Source organism: Cydia pomonella, chromosome 1, assembly GCF_033807575.1.
Source record: "Cydia pomonella isolate Wapato2018A chromosome 1, ilCydPomo1, whole genome shotgun sequence".
In the NCBI taxonomy this organism is placed as follows: domain Eukaryota; kingdom Metazoa; phylum Arthropoda; class Insecta; order Lepidoptera; family Tortricidae; genus Cydia; species Cydia pomonella.
Genome location: NC_084703.1, coordinates 37,434,177 through 37,449,369, shown reverse-complemented (window position 1 = coordinate 37,449,369; position 15,193 = coordinate 37,434,177). Strand labels below are relative to the sequence as shown.

At 34.5% G+C, this 15,193-nt stretch overlaps 1 protein-coding gene across 1 annotated transcript; it reads right to left on the bottom strand.

Moving 5' to 3' along the window:
- Window positions 1–1,530: 1,530 nt before the first annotated feature.
- On the bottom strand, window positions 1,531–14,969 carry LOC133522076 (lipopolysaccharide-induced tumor necrosis factor-alpha factor homolog). The gene is made up of 3 exons (XM_061857280.1): window positions 14,743–14,969; window positions 10,369–10,675; window positions 1,531–3,249 (listed from the first exon to the last, which is right to left on the bottom strand). The coding sequence occupies exons 1-3, from the start codon at window positions 14,753–14,755 to the stop codon at window positions 3,144–3,146; spliced, it is 426 nt and encodes a 141-aa protein (XP_061713264.1). The 5' UTR covers window positions 14,756–14,969; the 3' UTR covers window positions 1,531–3,143.
- Window positions 14,970–15,193: the final 224 nt, after the last annotated feature.

Genomic DNA, 15,193 nt, shown 5'->3' with positions numbered 1-15,193 from the left:
GTAGATTGTTTAACTTGGATGAAAGGCATCACTTCAGCCTGGGACTATTGGCGCTATCTCAGCACAAATGAGTGCCTTTCATCCCTTGGTTAATAATCTACTATTTCGTGTATAAGTATATTATTTTTCTGTCAATTAAATTGTGTCTTTTAGTTTTGTTGTTTGTAATGTATTTGTAAATTGTGTGTTTTGCAGTATCCAAATAACCGTTTTAGCTATCTAAATATCTATTAAAAAAATAAAAATGAGAAAAAGGCGTACGACAATGAAAATAAACTAAATCTTGCGTTGGGTATTATGATGATTTATGTAACTTTGTGTACTAATTACTTTATATATAGTGCTACTCAATTTTAAATAAATAATTATAACAACTAAATTTTTGACTGCAGTTTTATTATTAAAATTGGCGAGTCCATATAATCAGCCTTTAAATAATTTTGGTCAACTTAAATGTGACTTTCAGATGACTGCAGCTGCATTACTGTTGCAGCGTTTTAGATAAAATATCTGCAATTCCTTCGAAAGATACTTCGGAAACGCAAAAGGTAAATAATACCACAATTTTTGTGTAATATATATATTTTTATTCAATAACTACATATTTTTTAATAAATCACGATTTCATACTAAAAATTTATTTATAATAAAGTAATTAACTTTCCTATTCCCACTAGTCACGGCAGGTATACACTAAACAGTTTCGTACTACCCACTTTCGAAGTCTGGCGAACTTACCATTCAGAGGGCCTACCGCCAACATCGAAACAATAACGATTTTAGAATAGGCCCTCAGAAAAAATATATTATTTCTTTTTAAATACTTTAATAAACACAACTCGCGAGAACGCAATAATAAGTTCCTTTGATAAATCAATTTTATATAAACTTTTGAATATAAAAGTCCTTTTTTCGTAAAATGGATATACTTACTGGCAATGACAATATCACAGTATTCATCTTTACAAGTAGAATTGAGACTTTTCTTTTTTCTTTCATGTTTATATCACAACAAATACTTATGTACATATAGCCTGACCAGTAATATATGATCACGCGCCATGTTGCGGAATTTAATTGGAACTAAATTTTTCATACTAAACTGAACTGAACTGTCACCCTATACATGAGAATAACAGCGCCCTCTTGACAATCATCATATATTTCTGGTCGGACTTTACACCACTTGCGATAAGAGCGTGCCCGATTAAAAAGGTAGAGGTATATTATAATTCATGAATAATTGATGACAATGACATCATACAATAAATAATTTTGTGTATGATAACATGAACATAACTGTGACGATCTCCACACTGTCGCAATCCATCTTGCAGTAATTATGAAAAATTGCTATAGCGCAAAATTAAGTACAGTGGAACCTGGATGGCAAGAATCTCAAGGAAAACTCGAAAAACATTGAGTTAACGAGGTTTCGTCTTATAGAGGGCATCTATTTAGGGAGGTTCTTATAGTTTTTTGTTCGTCTTAAAGAGGTTTCGAGTAACAGAAGTAAAACGCATGAAAAAATTGTAATTAAAAAGGTATTATTATTAGGTAATTAATAATTATACAAAAGCGTAAAATACAGTTACAGAGGTTTGTTGGTAAATAAAATCGAGATATAGAGGTGGTAATACCATACGCCTAATTTTTCAAGTTATAGAGGTTAAATTAGTTTTTTCGAGTGATAGAGGTAAAAATTATAAAGAAGTGAAGTTTTGGGCTTTGAAGGGTAGGGAATGGCATTTTATTTCGTGTTAACGAGGATTTCGCCTTATCAAGGTTCGAGTTATCGAGGTTCCATTATAATATTTTTTAAAGATAAAATTTCTTACGTGATTTTGCTTAATTTTGCCAATTCATTATTGAATAAAAAACATGCCGGTCACGCACTTGTCAAAAACACCGTATAATCATTAATTTACCTACCAAGTAACTAATTATAGTATCTAAATAAGTATATTGGTCGTGAATTCATATCAAATTTTCATTAAAAGTTTTTGTTTTCATATCAAATATAAGAGAGCTTGTATTTACTTATATTATACCTTTTACCATTTAACATGCAATCATTGCAATATTAGATTGTGTAATTAACTATAAATAACTCAGATCAATACATGCATTAGACACCTATAGGTAATGTAGACATTAATTCAAATAATAGGTCATAACATAAACATAATACATGTATCTCTTCTGTTCATAAGTTCATAACACACAGATACGTAATACAATTGAGACTAAAGAATTAACACTTCACATTGGTTTTTGCATGAACAGTAAAGGCTACATTCGCATTGCGACTGTAGCAGTATTACTGCTACAGTGTTGCTGTGCAGCATTGCTGCTGGTATAGTTGTTAGTTTTGTAGCTGGCCTCCAACCCAAGGGCTTATTTTTTGTCTATTGTTAACTAAAACCGCGCGTGCCACTTACCTGCATAAAAGGGCCGGGTAACTTTAAGCGGTTATTTCATTAGAACTCATATGGTAACTGAAATAAGAAGAAAATGAACAAATGGAAAAATTATTTGTGATTTCTTGTGTGGTCCCTATACGGTTACTGAGTGCCGGCGAGTCGAACGCTACCGAACCAGTACAAAATGTGTCCTCGATATGCAGAATAAAGGCGCGTTATCGGAGAGCGCACCTGCACTGGTTTTTTGAGCGTTGGACTAGCCCGCGCTCAGGTGCCAATTAGAATTATACGACCCTTTTTTTGCAGATAGTGGCACGCGCGGTTTTAGTTAACAATAGACAAAGGATAAGCCGTTGCGGGCCAGCTACAAAGCTAACAACTATACAGTATTGATGCGAATGTAACCTTACTTATGTCGTATTTTGGGGGCGCGGCGTACGAGCGATCAACAGATAACTTTCTCTCTAAAGCCAGCCAAGCGGTTTTAAAGAAAATAATTCATCTCATATACAGAATTAGACAAAGTAAACTGACGTTTATTTAGCTGTTTCCATGCCCTTATTTATATGTAAATATACTGGATATACTTTTCCTACTTCTGATTATGATTTATATAGCTTTCTTATAGTTTCTGTTTCGTCCCCGCCTCCACATTTGATGTAAACACCTTAAATTTAAAAGATTTCGATATCATATTTGTTGGCTATTAGCAGCAGCAGTTCAGGAATGCTGATAGGTTCCGACGAAGGCTTTGCATGCGGGACAGTAGTGATTGGCAGATTTACAGGAGCGCATGCAGTACGGCACGAAGCAACCGCAGCAACATCTGACGATAAAAAATAAATTAATATCAATGTAAAACTAAGGTTACAGAAAAGGCTTACATTTTTTGCTTTTGATAACTGATTATTATTGCAGTTGTTACATATTACAACAATGTGCGCCACTGACTTAGAAATTCATAGATTGCCAAGCGGACCCCGGTAGGCAATGAAATTACGTGAGAGTCAGAATGGCGGGTGTACCTAAATAAAATCAAATGAAAAGCATACCATATTTTTGTACCTAATTTGTACTATTTAGTACCTCGTTTAAAAAAATTGTACCTCACGGTACGTAAAGTTATGATCAAAAAACAGGTCACCCGCCATCCTGACAGTCAGAATGGCGGGTGTACTTTATTAGTCATTATTACGCTATGTTCCCGTGGTTATTGATAAATTCTATAAAAGCCAAATTTTTGTACCTTTTTTGTACCTTCATATTCAATTATAATATGAGTATATAGTATTTGTGCTTTCCAAGTTTTACTAATTTTATATTTTGCTTGCTATTACAATTTTGCAGGCGTTATAATTTTTCAAGTTATCGATTTAATTTTTAAGAAAAAACGCTAAGGTACAATTATTTTTATTACGCCAGGATTTAGTACCTTTAATGTTTAATCTGTTAAGTTCAAATAACTCAGAAAATCATGTCTTAAAAATGATTTTTCTTAGGAAGATTTCTATGAATTAGCGCCTAGCCTTTTTTAACGCTAAGGTACAATTATTTTTATTATGCCAGGATTTAGTACCTTTAATGTTTAATCTGTTAAGTTCAAATAACTCAGAAAATCATGTCTTAAAATTGATTTTTCTTAGGAAGATTTCTATGAATTAGCGCCTAGCCTTTTTTAACGCTAAGGTACAATTATTTTTATTATGCCAGGATTTAGTACCTTTAATGTTTAATCTGTTAAGTTCAAATAACTCAGAAAATCATGTCTTAAAAATGATTTTTCTTAGGAATATTTCTATGAATTAGCGCCTAGCCTTTTTTAACGCTAAGGTACAATTATTTTTATTATGCCAGGATTTAGTACCTTTAATGTTTAATCTGTTAAGTTCTAATAGCTCAGAAAATCATGTCTTAAAAATGATTTTTCTTAGGAAGATTTCTTTGAATTGGCGCCTAGCCTTTTTTAAGACATGATTTACTGAGTTATTTGAACTTAACAGATTAAACATTAAAGGTACTAAATCCTGGCGTAATAAAAATAATTGTACCTTAGCGTTTTTTCTTAAAAATTAAATCGATAACTTGAAAAATTATAACGCCTGCAAAATTGTAATAGCAAGCAAAATATAAAATGAGTAAAACTTGGAAAGCACAAATACTATATACTCATATTATAATTGAATATGAAGGTACAAAAAAGGTACAAAAATTTGGCTTTTATAGAATTTATCAATAACCACGGGAACATAGCGTAATAAAGTACACCCGCCATTCTGACTGTCAGGATGGCGGGTGACCTGTTTTTTGGTGATAACTTTAAGGGGATCCCTTTCTTTCCCATATTCTTATTGTTCCGAATTTCGATAGTCAGAAATTGATATCCATATAATTAAAGAACATAAAGATCAATAGTCATAATTTTTGCTAAGCATAACGTTTAATAGTTCGAACATTATCATTCTATAATATTAAATACTATAATCGCAAAAGTTATAAAATTGATTAGTATAACATTCTAAGGCCTATGCATTATTATTCAGAAATATTTAAAGGCATACATTTTTACGGACTAATGGTTATTATTCCTATAGTTTTACACATACATACTTTATACACATACATATATTTACTCAGAAAAGTTTAAAGACATACTTTTGAAGGTGCTTCTTTTTATAATTATGCCTTTCGATAATGTCTTGTTAAAATTATGCTGTAAAATAAGAATAAAAGAAACTTATGTATCTAGATAGGTTCGTTAGTTACTTTGTGTTCCTCAGAGTGAAAATAGGAGTCCCGTGAAGCGAGGTTTCCTCGACTCGTTGGCGGCACGAAATGGATTAATAAGTTACATGAAATATGGGTAACTGACGTAAAATCAGTAAGCCAAACAAAAAATCATGTTTCCCCAGGTAGGTTCGTTAGTTACCTTGTGTCCCTCAGAGCGAAAATCGGCATGAAATGTATTAATAAGTTACATGAAATATAGGAAACGGAGGTAAAGTCAGTAAGCCAAACAAAAAATCATGTTTCCCCAGGTAGGTTCGTTAGTTACCTTGTGTCCCTCAGAGCGAAAATAGGAGTCCCGCGAAGCGGGGCTCCGTCGACTCGTTGGCGGCACGAAATGGATTAATAAGTTACATGAAATATGGGTAACTGACGTAAAATCAGTAAGCCAAACAAAAAATCATGTTTCCCCAGGTAGGTTCGTTAGTTACCTTGTGTCCCTCAGAGCGAAAATCGGCATGAAATGTATTAATAAGTTACATGAAATATAGGAAACGGAGGTAAAGTCAGTAAGCCAAACAAAAAATCATGTTTCCCCAGGTAGGTTCGTTAGTTACCTTGTGTCCCTCAGAGCGAAAATAGGAGTCCCGCGAAGCGGGGCTCCGTCGACTCCTTGGCGGCACGAAATGTATTAATAAGTTACATGAAATATAGGAAACGGAGGTAAAGTCAGTAAGCCAAACAAAAAATCATGTTTCCCCAGGTAGGTTCGTTAGTTACCTTGTGTCCCTCAGAGCGAAAATAGGAGTCCCGCGAAGCGGGGCTCCGTCGACTCGTTGGCGGCACGAAATGGATTAATAAGTTACATGAAATCTTATAAATTACTAATTGAAATAATCTTATAAATTATAATTATTACGAGTGTTTTTTATTGAATGCGACATTATGAAGTCTGACAACACCAGAACATTGAATTGTATTAGTAACTAATCAAGTGAATATCGATCATTATACCTTGCGAAAATAGACCTTACGACAATTATTATAAACAAGTTTATTACCTTCTACATTAAGTATGTAATGATATAGAATCTGAGCTTTGAATATTATGACCGACAAATTTTATGACTAACAATAATGATGACCTGCAAAAATCGGATCTACAATTTATGTCGTTTAATTTTATGACTATTAACAATATGACTAATAAAAATTATGGTAGAAAACGTTATGGACTGAGAAAATCGGAACTAAACATTTATGGGAACCAATAGAGACCCAATTTTTACTCATCGAGTGTGTTTCATTCGCATAGGGCTCATACAATGTATAGGAGCCCTAGTTTTAACATTGAATAATTGCACCAAAGCGTGCTGGGCTTGTAGGCACTTATTCGCCAGTTCATTTAAGTAAGCTACTAACACGTTTTCCAAGAAAGACTGGAGGTTTTTGCTGATTTTCCATTGAATAAAAGTTTCATATGCCGCCAATAATTTTTCACCCGATTTTGATGGTAAAAGGCTATCGTTCTCGGCTCTTGCCTCTATTAGTATTACTCGCAGCGTCAATTTTATGTGTTCTTTATTTTCAATGCTTGAAAATGACATTTTCGTCAATATATAAACTAAAAACATGCAAAACTATTCCAATTTTATGACAAATACGGAAAATGTCTGGCGCGTTATTTTTTTTACGCACGATTCCAATGCTCGCGCAAGGCAAAGGCGCGACCGAAATTGACAAACAGCAAATTAAAAAAAAAGCTAATATATTCGTATTTCTATTCGCCGGATAGGGTTCTCTGCCTTTTCGCCGAAAATTATATTGCCGAATTTCACTTGCCAACCAACCTTTCGCCGAAATTTCATTTGGGCGAATTTCATTTCCCAACTTTACATAATCCAACCTAACCTAACCCAACCTAGTACGCAATTTTCATTTCCCAACTATGGGGTTGGAAAACGAAATGGTTGCGAAATAATTATTTGGTAAGAGTTATTATGCCAACTAAAACGTCTGCGAAAAATTTGGTCGGCAAGTGAAATTCGGCATTACAATTTTCGGCGAAAAGGCAGGATACCGCCGGATAGAGATCAAATCGATAAAATGTTATGTTTATTCATTAATTTAATTTACGAGATAATTTAATCTATAAATTATGTTTGGTGTAATAAAACATCTTTGAACTAACATTTGAAACCTTATAGTAGGTTAAAAAAAAATACTCGACCAAATTAAAAAGGCTCCGTTTCCATGTATACTATTATCAATCAGTTACCTTAACTAAGTAGGATAATATAATGAAAAAGCATGAGTGTTATAATATACTGAAAAAGCACGCGTGTTTAATATCTAGGATCATGAGCCAAGAATCGGTGGAATAAAAACGTCGTTTTGAGCAAGTGTGTTGAAAATAACATTATTTTGTTCCGGTTAAAAAAATTTGACAAATTACAGATAAAATAAAAGAGGAGATAACATAAGATAAGGATAATAGTAGTTTATGTGACTGCTACATAATTAAAGGCATTAAAACACAAGTAGGTTTAAGAAACAAAAGAAGTGAGTTTCTTAAAAGGCCAATACGAGGGTTTTAATGCCTAATTATGTAGAGTTACATACACTTTTATCTACACACATATTATAAACTTTCTATAATATATTCACTAACCCAAATTACAGCCAACATTGGGGCATCGTTGCTCTTTTGGCGAAACTCGCGGACATGTGGCGGCGACGCCGGAATATCTTTATCGCTCATTATAAACGAAACTTTTGCTATAGTTACTTTAAAAACAACAAAATAAACTGATTTTATACTTAAAACTAATTAAAAGATAACCTGTAAGTCAAATGGCGGTAAATGAAAACTTTTTTTACGCATTAGAAGTATTAGAACAAATTGAATTATTTTCAGAAAATAATTTTAATTTGTTTATATTTGAAGTAGAAACACTACTATATAAATTATAAAGCTAGGGGGCGCCATAAGCCTTCAGTAAGAAATGCATATACTTGAAAAATTCGATCAATGCTGCCGTGACTCCGGTGGCCGAGTGGCTCAGGCACCTGCCGCGATAGCAGAGAACGTTGGTTCGTTTCCAGCCTGGGGCACTGGAAGCCTTGGTCACTTTTTCTTAGTATATGATATTTATTTCAGTTTTTTCACGCATGTCACGCATTCGTAGTTTTTTTTAATTCAACTACAAACTAGAGTCGTGGCCAATTTCCGTATCGTTCGATACAAATTACCATGCGAGATTTATCAAAATTGTATGCAATTTACATTTCATGTTGAACAAAAAAGACATCTCGACTCGACTGATATTAGAATAGAGGTCGAATCGAATTGCTTTTTTTCAGAGATGTTCGAAATTTGAATGTCATTACCAAATCGATTTTAATATAGTAATGAAACAATTACAACATTTTCACAGATAAGAAATTGGCTGTAACAAAACAGTTTATCTTAATGTTGGCCATCATTTACGGATTTTTAAGTCATCATAGAAGGTTTACGATATGTGTGTAGATAAAAGACATTTATTCGTGACAGTCACAAACATGTATGTACAGAAGAAGAGAACATTAAGTGCACATTACCAAATGGACCCAACTCAACACTATGAAGCCAGCACTGGTTTTTCGTAGGCTCCATTCGGTGATGCCACGACAAATAACAATACAGTACATTAAAAGATTAAAAGAAAAAAAAACAAGAAAAGAGGAATTACTACTACAGAGATTAGATATATTGAAGACAATTTTACTACGTAGTTCTGAATTGTGGATTAGTTAGTGGTTGGCAGATTTTATTAGGCGCACGTTATGTTTTTATCATTCGGCCGCTTACGAAACCGGTATTTCGTAATCAAGTTTTGACCTTTTTTATTTATTTCAAGGAAACTCTTCAACGAGACATAGTTTGATCATTCGATCAAGCTATGTCTCGTTGAAGTGTTTCGTCCTGATAACCCAAGCACGCATTTAACCAATCACCTATTCACTAAAACACACACTAATCTTTACACCTATTCACCCATAAATCAATCCAAATATACATCCCAACACATATTAACCAAACTCCCATTTACCCAAACGGCCATTCACCCATAGACCCAAACACATTCATTCTTACAATACACTCAAACAACCTTTCATCCAACCCAAACACCCATTCACATTCACGCATACACCTCCTTATAGTTAAAAAAAGTGCTTGTTTTAACCAGCTACGTACGAGTAAAAGAAAATGCTTGATCGAAACCAGTTACGTAGAAGTAATAAAAATGCTTAGGTTGAAACTAGATTACGAAACTTACGAAATTACGAAAAGCGGCCGAAGGGGTCTTTACGAGCAGTATTACACACCAGCTGAACAAAGGTAATCCAGGGTGAGGCTTGCCATAGCCTAATGTGTAATGTGCCTCTCTTTCCATCCCTCGGTAACAATAACAATGTACTATAAAGTAATTAATTAGTTAATGTTATTCATATACTTATATACGCATGTTACTTTAATAAATAACTTTAAATAAATAAAAGCAATTATTGTAATAATTATAGGTACTAATTAATACATTCGCATGTTCAGAATTTTAATTTGCTCGATATACAACATGTAGTCTCAAGTCACAACACAATTTTATTCAAATGAAGTTCGCTTACAATCACCACATTGTTTATGCACAGTTGTTATACAGTCAGCATCAAAAGTAGCGGATCAAATAACGTTTCATAAGTATCTACCATTCTGTAACAGCTTAACAAAAATGATGTCTTTAATACAGAACAACTAAGACTAAAAGATATACTTTTGAGCGCGAATTTTAAAAATTTATCTGTAATTGGAAAAGTTATTCGGATTATCAGATACATTTGGCGCGTTGTTTCATCCGCTACTTTTGATGCTGACTGTACAACTGAATAACGTTAGTTTTATGAATAATTGCTAACTCAGTGATAACAACGTCAATATTATAATTATAACCTATAAATAGATTGCTTGATTGGTAGGTACATGTATGTGTAAGTAGGTATATTAAGTAAAGAAAGGCCTTGTATAGAATTTCAATACGAGTGATATATCTTAATCTCTCGGTTTAGTTACCTATATCATTGCCATACGTAAGATATGCAAAGGCATATTTATTCAAATTGATTCTATATGCACAACACATCAGATAACAATTGTAACTCTAGCAAGACAATACTCACTTACCCGGCTAGGACACATAGCGCCGCAGATACTATATGAGTACGAGTATTGGGTACGAAGTCTACACGAGTCACAATGGACTTATGGCAAGTCGGGCAGGAAGCACCGGTGGGGCCGGGGCCTAGCTTGATGGGCCGGTCGCCGGGCGCAACGGGCGTAGCGGGCGTCGTGATGACGGTGGTGCGCGGTGGCACTACTGGTACCGCCAGCCCTGCCGGCGGCGGCGGGTTGTCGCCGAAATAAGAGGGCGGTGGCGCGGGGTTCGGGGCACTTGGCTCATACGGAGGCGGGAGTCCCATCTTGTTTTCCACTGAAAATACGTAAACAATTAAGTAGCTATTGCAATAACGAAATGCTGACGGTAGTTAAAGACGGAGTGATTCACACACACCAACTCTAGGAGTGTAAGGTCAGAAATAACGTACATAACTCGTTATACAATCATTTCATTTCCTTAATTATATACATGTAAGGCTGGATTTTTAAACCGACTTCAATTTCATAGAATGACGAGATTTTTTATGAAGTACTAAGGGCAGCTACCAGACCCCATGTTACTACGCGAAAATGGCCTGAGAAGATCTTCCTTAACATTTAAAGAAAGGATGATTGAAAAAAAATGCATGGGATTAATTAGGATAGTTTATCACAATTGTAAAGTTGGACGTTTTTTTTAAATGATTCAATGACGAGTAATAAATTTCAGACACATAAGAGCTCATTTATTTCCTAATGATTATATATGGGAAAAACTCTTTCGTCTGAATACATTTAAAGCTAATATGACAGAGCTCGGTTATGCAGACTGAACTTTAAAGGAGAGGTATATTTTGTAAGGAATAATATACAAGTCAGGATCAGTAAAAAAATCGCAACCATATAATTGACAGAAATCGTAATCAAATAATGGTTGCCAGAAGCGACAACTAAACCTTGCGGTGTGCCTCCTCGTTTATAAAAGTTGCAGCTGGGTGTTACATTCAGCGACAAAATCGTCAATTATTTCAATTTTTTATGCCAATCGATTCCATTTATGTTCAGGATTAAAAGCTTGTCAAACTTCAATCATGGTTAGGGACTAGAAATGCCAGAAATATTTTGGGGGCACGGTAGTGCCCCCGCCAAGACGGGCTAGGCAAAGCGAAACTATCTACCTTGTTTCGAAGCGATTCGTCGTTTTTTTGGAACCTTCATAACTTGGGTTTGGATTATACCACATAAACAAAATTCTGGGGATTGATACTACTACCAATAGTGGACTTATTAAATATAGAAAATATCAATTACAAAGCTCTAATACTTCTGATTTTATTGAGATAAAAAAAAAAAACCCGATTTCGTCACTGACTCACTCACTCTACTCTGAAACTCTTAAAACTCTTAGGGTACTTCCTGAAGTCCTCGAAATCTGATATTTGGTATGTTAGCTAGTATTAGAACACAGACCAACCCCTTAAACTCGAGGATGGAAGGTTGTATGAGACTTCCGCAAAATGTTCGTATTTCAAGATTTTTAGGTAATCACTCCTAATCAGAAGATTGTCATAAGTAGGTTTTGCACGACGGACCTGAAACGAAGCTAGACATCAGAAAAAATTTCCCTTCCTTCCTTAATAATTATTTTTTAAATTTAATTTGAATTTCTTAACCTTTTCGTCGCCACGTCAATGAAGTAATAGTATCATCATTGTCATCAACGCCACGTCAAAAATTGCACGTAAACAAACCTGGCCAAAACCACGGTTTGATATGAAGTCGTGGTGTGTGGGGCACGAAATGTACTGGCTTTATATCAAGTCAATGGCGGCAAAAGGGTTAAGCAGTATTCGCAGGATCATACAACGATTTTGTAAGAACGAGACATGGTCATATGTATACCTCCCTATCTCATTCCGTCCTATAGCTTCAAATGATAGCTGCACCGAACCGTTTAGACGCGGCTTTAATAATTAGCAGTTTGCATTTTTTTGTGGCTACATGTTTACCCCTTACCACATATAATAAAATATATTTGTTGAAATTTGAACTTTAATGTTTGACAATAGAGTGGAATATCATATCCGCCATATATGGCTTCGTAAACGGTAAGGGGTTAAAAGGTATGAAGTAATACAGTAATCAACGTTTCGTCCGCTAAAACTTATAATATGATCTTTAATTCTTCCCGTGCTATTTTAGGTTTAATAAGATGAACATTTCCGAGCACATTGGAGAAATAGTTCATTAATTTGTGACAGGTTTTTATTAAATAATTATTAACAAAAACTAAGTGATTAAACTAATGGTGACTTGGTGCTAATCAGGGCATTACCAACAATGTACTTGCGTCATGCAGTATGCGAATGAAAAAACCGGCCAATACATAGATGTCGACGTCGGGTATGCTCAGGGTTCCGTAGTTGCCTCTTCATCACAATAAGCAGACTTATATAGGGGATTTTGTTAAATACTATGTACATAATAAGTTAAAGGGACTATCGAATAATACCTATCGCTACCCACCCATAATACAAGGCTTATTGACCTTACTATGGGGCTTAGTCAATTTGTGTAATAATGTATTTATTTATTTTTGCTTGCTTAGGGTGGGTTGCACCGCGTGACCGTCAAAACATTCGCTGAATTTTATTGTACCTAAGTATAGGAAGTGTTTGTGGTCGGTGCATCTAGCCCTTAATGTTTCTTAACATCAACAAAAGCAGTGACATGCATAGGTACAGTACAATATGTACTACAGTGGAAACTGGATAAGTGCAATCGCAAGGGACCGGCTGTTTAATTTCGCTTATCCAGGTTTTCCATTTATCCAGTTTTCCACTTAACCAGGTTCAAATAAAACGGTTTCGTTTCTCACTTACAGAGGCTCTCGCTAACAGAGGTTGTGGATGGTAGTAATGTCGCTTATAGAGGTCACGTATGTATAGTATGGTCCAATAAAAGATCAAGACTTAAATAATCATCTTGTATTAAATATGTATGTATGTAGATATGTATTAACCAAGAATAGGTATGTAATCCTGACTTTAAAAAAAGTAATACTGTAAATAATCCTCAGTAGTTCTAAATAAAAAAAAATCTGTCTTTTATTATGTAAGTAACTTATATTTAAACAAAATCACTTCTAATATTTATTTATGCAAGATAAACCAGTATGGTTAAGTAAAACAATGTACCGATTATACTTTAATGAAAAAAATCCGTCATTTTCGTTTGTTGACCTGAGTCACATTTCTTTCAATATCGAGAATACGAGTATGGTCGAACACATTTAGGCATTACTTATCTAACAGAACGGCACCGCACCACGGTTAAAAGAACCAAACTTAACGATGTGTAATCTCATACAACATACGCAGTCAAAACACGAACCATAATGTTAACGAAACAAACTACCCTCCTTGTGACGGTTTGTTAAAAATACAAATTTTATAATGCCGAGCTATTCGACTCATAGAGGTTTCGGAGACGGCTGCTTCCAGTTACAGAGGTAAAAATAAGAATTTTTTTTTAGAGGTCCCAAAATTCTACTTATAGAGATAATCCGTTGCCAAGGGACTGGAACTGAGAACTTGGGTCGACTTAAAGACGTTTCCACTAACCCAGGTTCCACTTATCCAGTTTCCACTGTATATTGTTATTTCAATTCAATCGAAATTCGAGTTCATCTGTAATTAGTTTTTAGAACCAAGATAAGGAAAGTAGACATTTGAGATTGTTTCTTGCATATTTAACATCGAAAACTATGTTTGGTCGAGTTACAAAGACCGATAGAAGAACAACATTTCACTATTTAATATTAATTAAAACAAAACATTTTGTAAGACATGTGTGATCGTAGTTTAATGTTATCACTGTGTCCGTTTCATTACGAATTATTTTGTACTTTACCGATATTGTACATTTCATAAATATCGTCAGTATATAAATATATTTCATATCTAAAGTGAACTTATGATAATGGATAAAACACGACTATTACAATTATTTTTAAGGTATTTAATATTAGGACTACCTATATTTACTTTGGAAACCGCCTACCATACAATCTTTATTGTCTACCTGCAATACCTACATGCACTCAGTCAGGAATTAAATATCAGCTTAAGCTGGTACCTACTAACAAAGACTAACTACCTATCCTCTCCTGCACAAAACATAAATAAGAAAACAAAATCTAACCACATATACTTATAATATAAAACACAAATTGAAAAAACAACCGTGCTTAAGGCATTTGCGGTTGTTTGTCGTCTACGTGGTCATTGACTATGTACCTAGGTTAGTAGGTACTTAATTTCACTACGTTACGTTTATCTTCTGTTTCGAGGATACAAAATAAATTAAACGCTTAATATTCGTTTACAGCATTTTACTTACTTGTTGCGTCCATCGTGATGAAATTTAACCTTGGTTCCGATTTCTTAACCGAATAATTGATAATTCGTTTTGAATCAAGAGCTTTACACAATACTGGTAACTTTGATGGTAGTTTTTAGTAACTTGCTGATGCTTTCGGGTTTAAAAAAGCGAATATAATAGAGAGAGTATCAAAGACGAACGTAATCTAGCCCGCTGTTTAGCCCGCTCTGTCAGAGAATGCAGTCGACCGCGCGTGGCGCGGCCGTGTGCGTGCGCGCACGTCATTGCAACGAAATGAGAACGCTGCTGTTAGGACTTAGTAGTGCTCACGAGTGCGAAAGAGACCAATGCAAATACGTTGCGTCACGTTACTTGTCTACGTCGCTAATATCAATTTATTCATTTTACGAAGGAATTAACGTGGCACATTAATATTTTATGTGAGTCACTTTTCTATTCGGAGAGGTTT

What these genes read in the sequence shown, in the direction of transcription:
- LOC133522076 (XM_061857280.1), bottom strand. An exon ending in GCGCTATGTGTCCTAGCCGG is followed by an intron (nt 3,250 to 10,368) that starts GTAAGTGAGTAT and finishes TTTTATCGTCAG; the next exon opens with ATGTTGCTGCGGTTGCTTCG.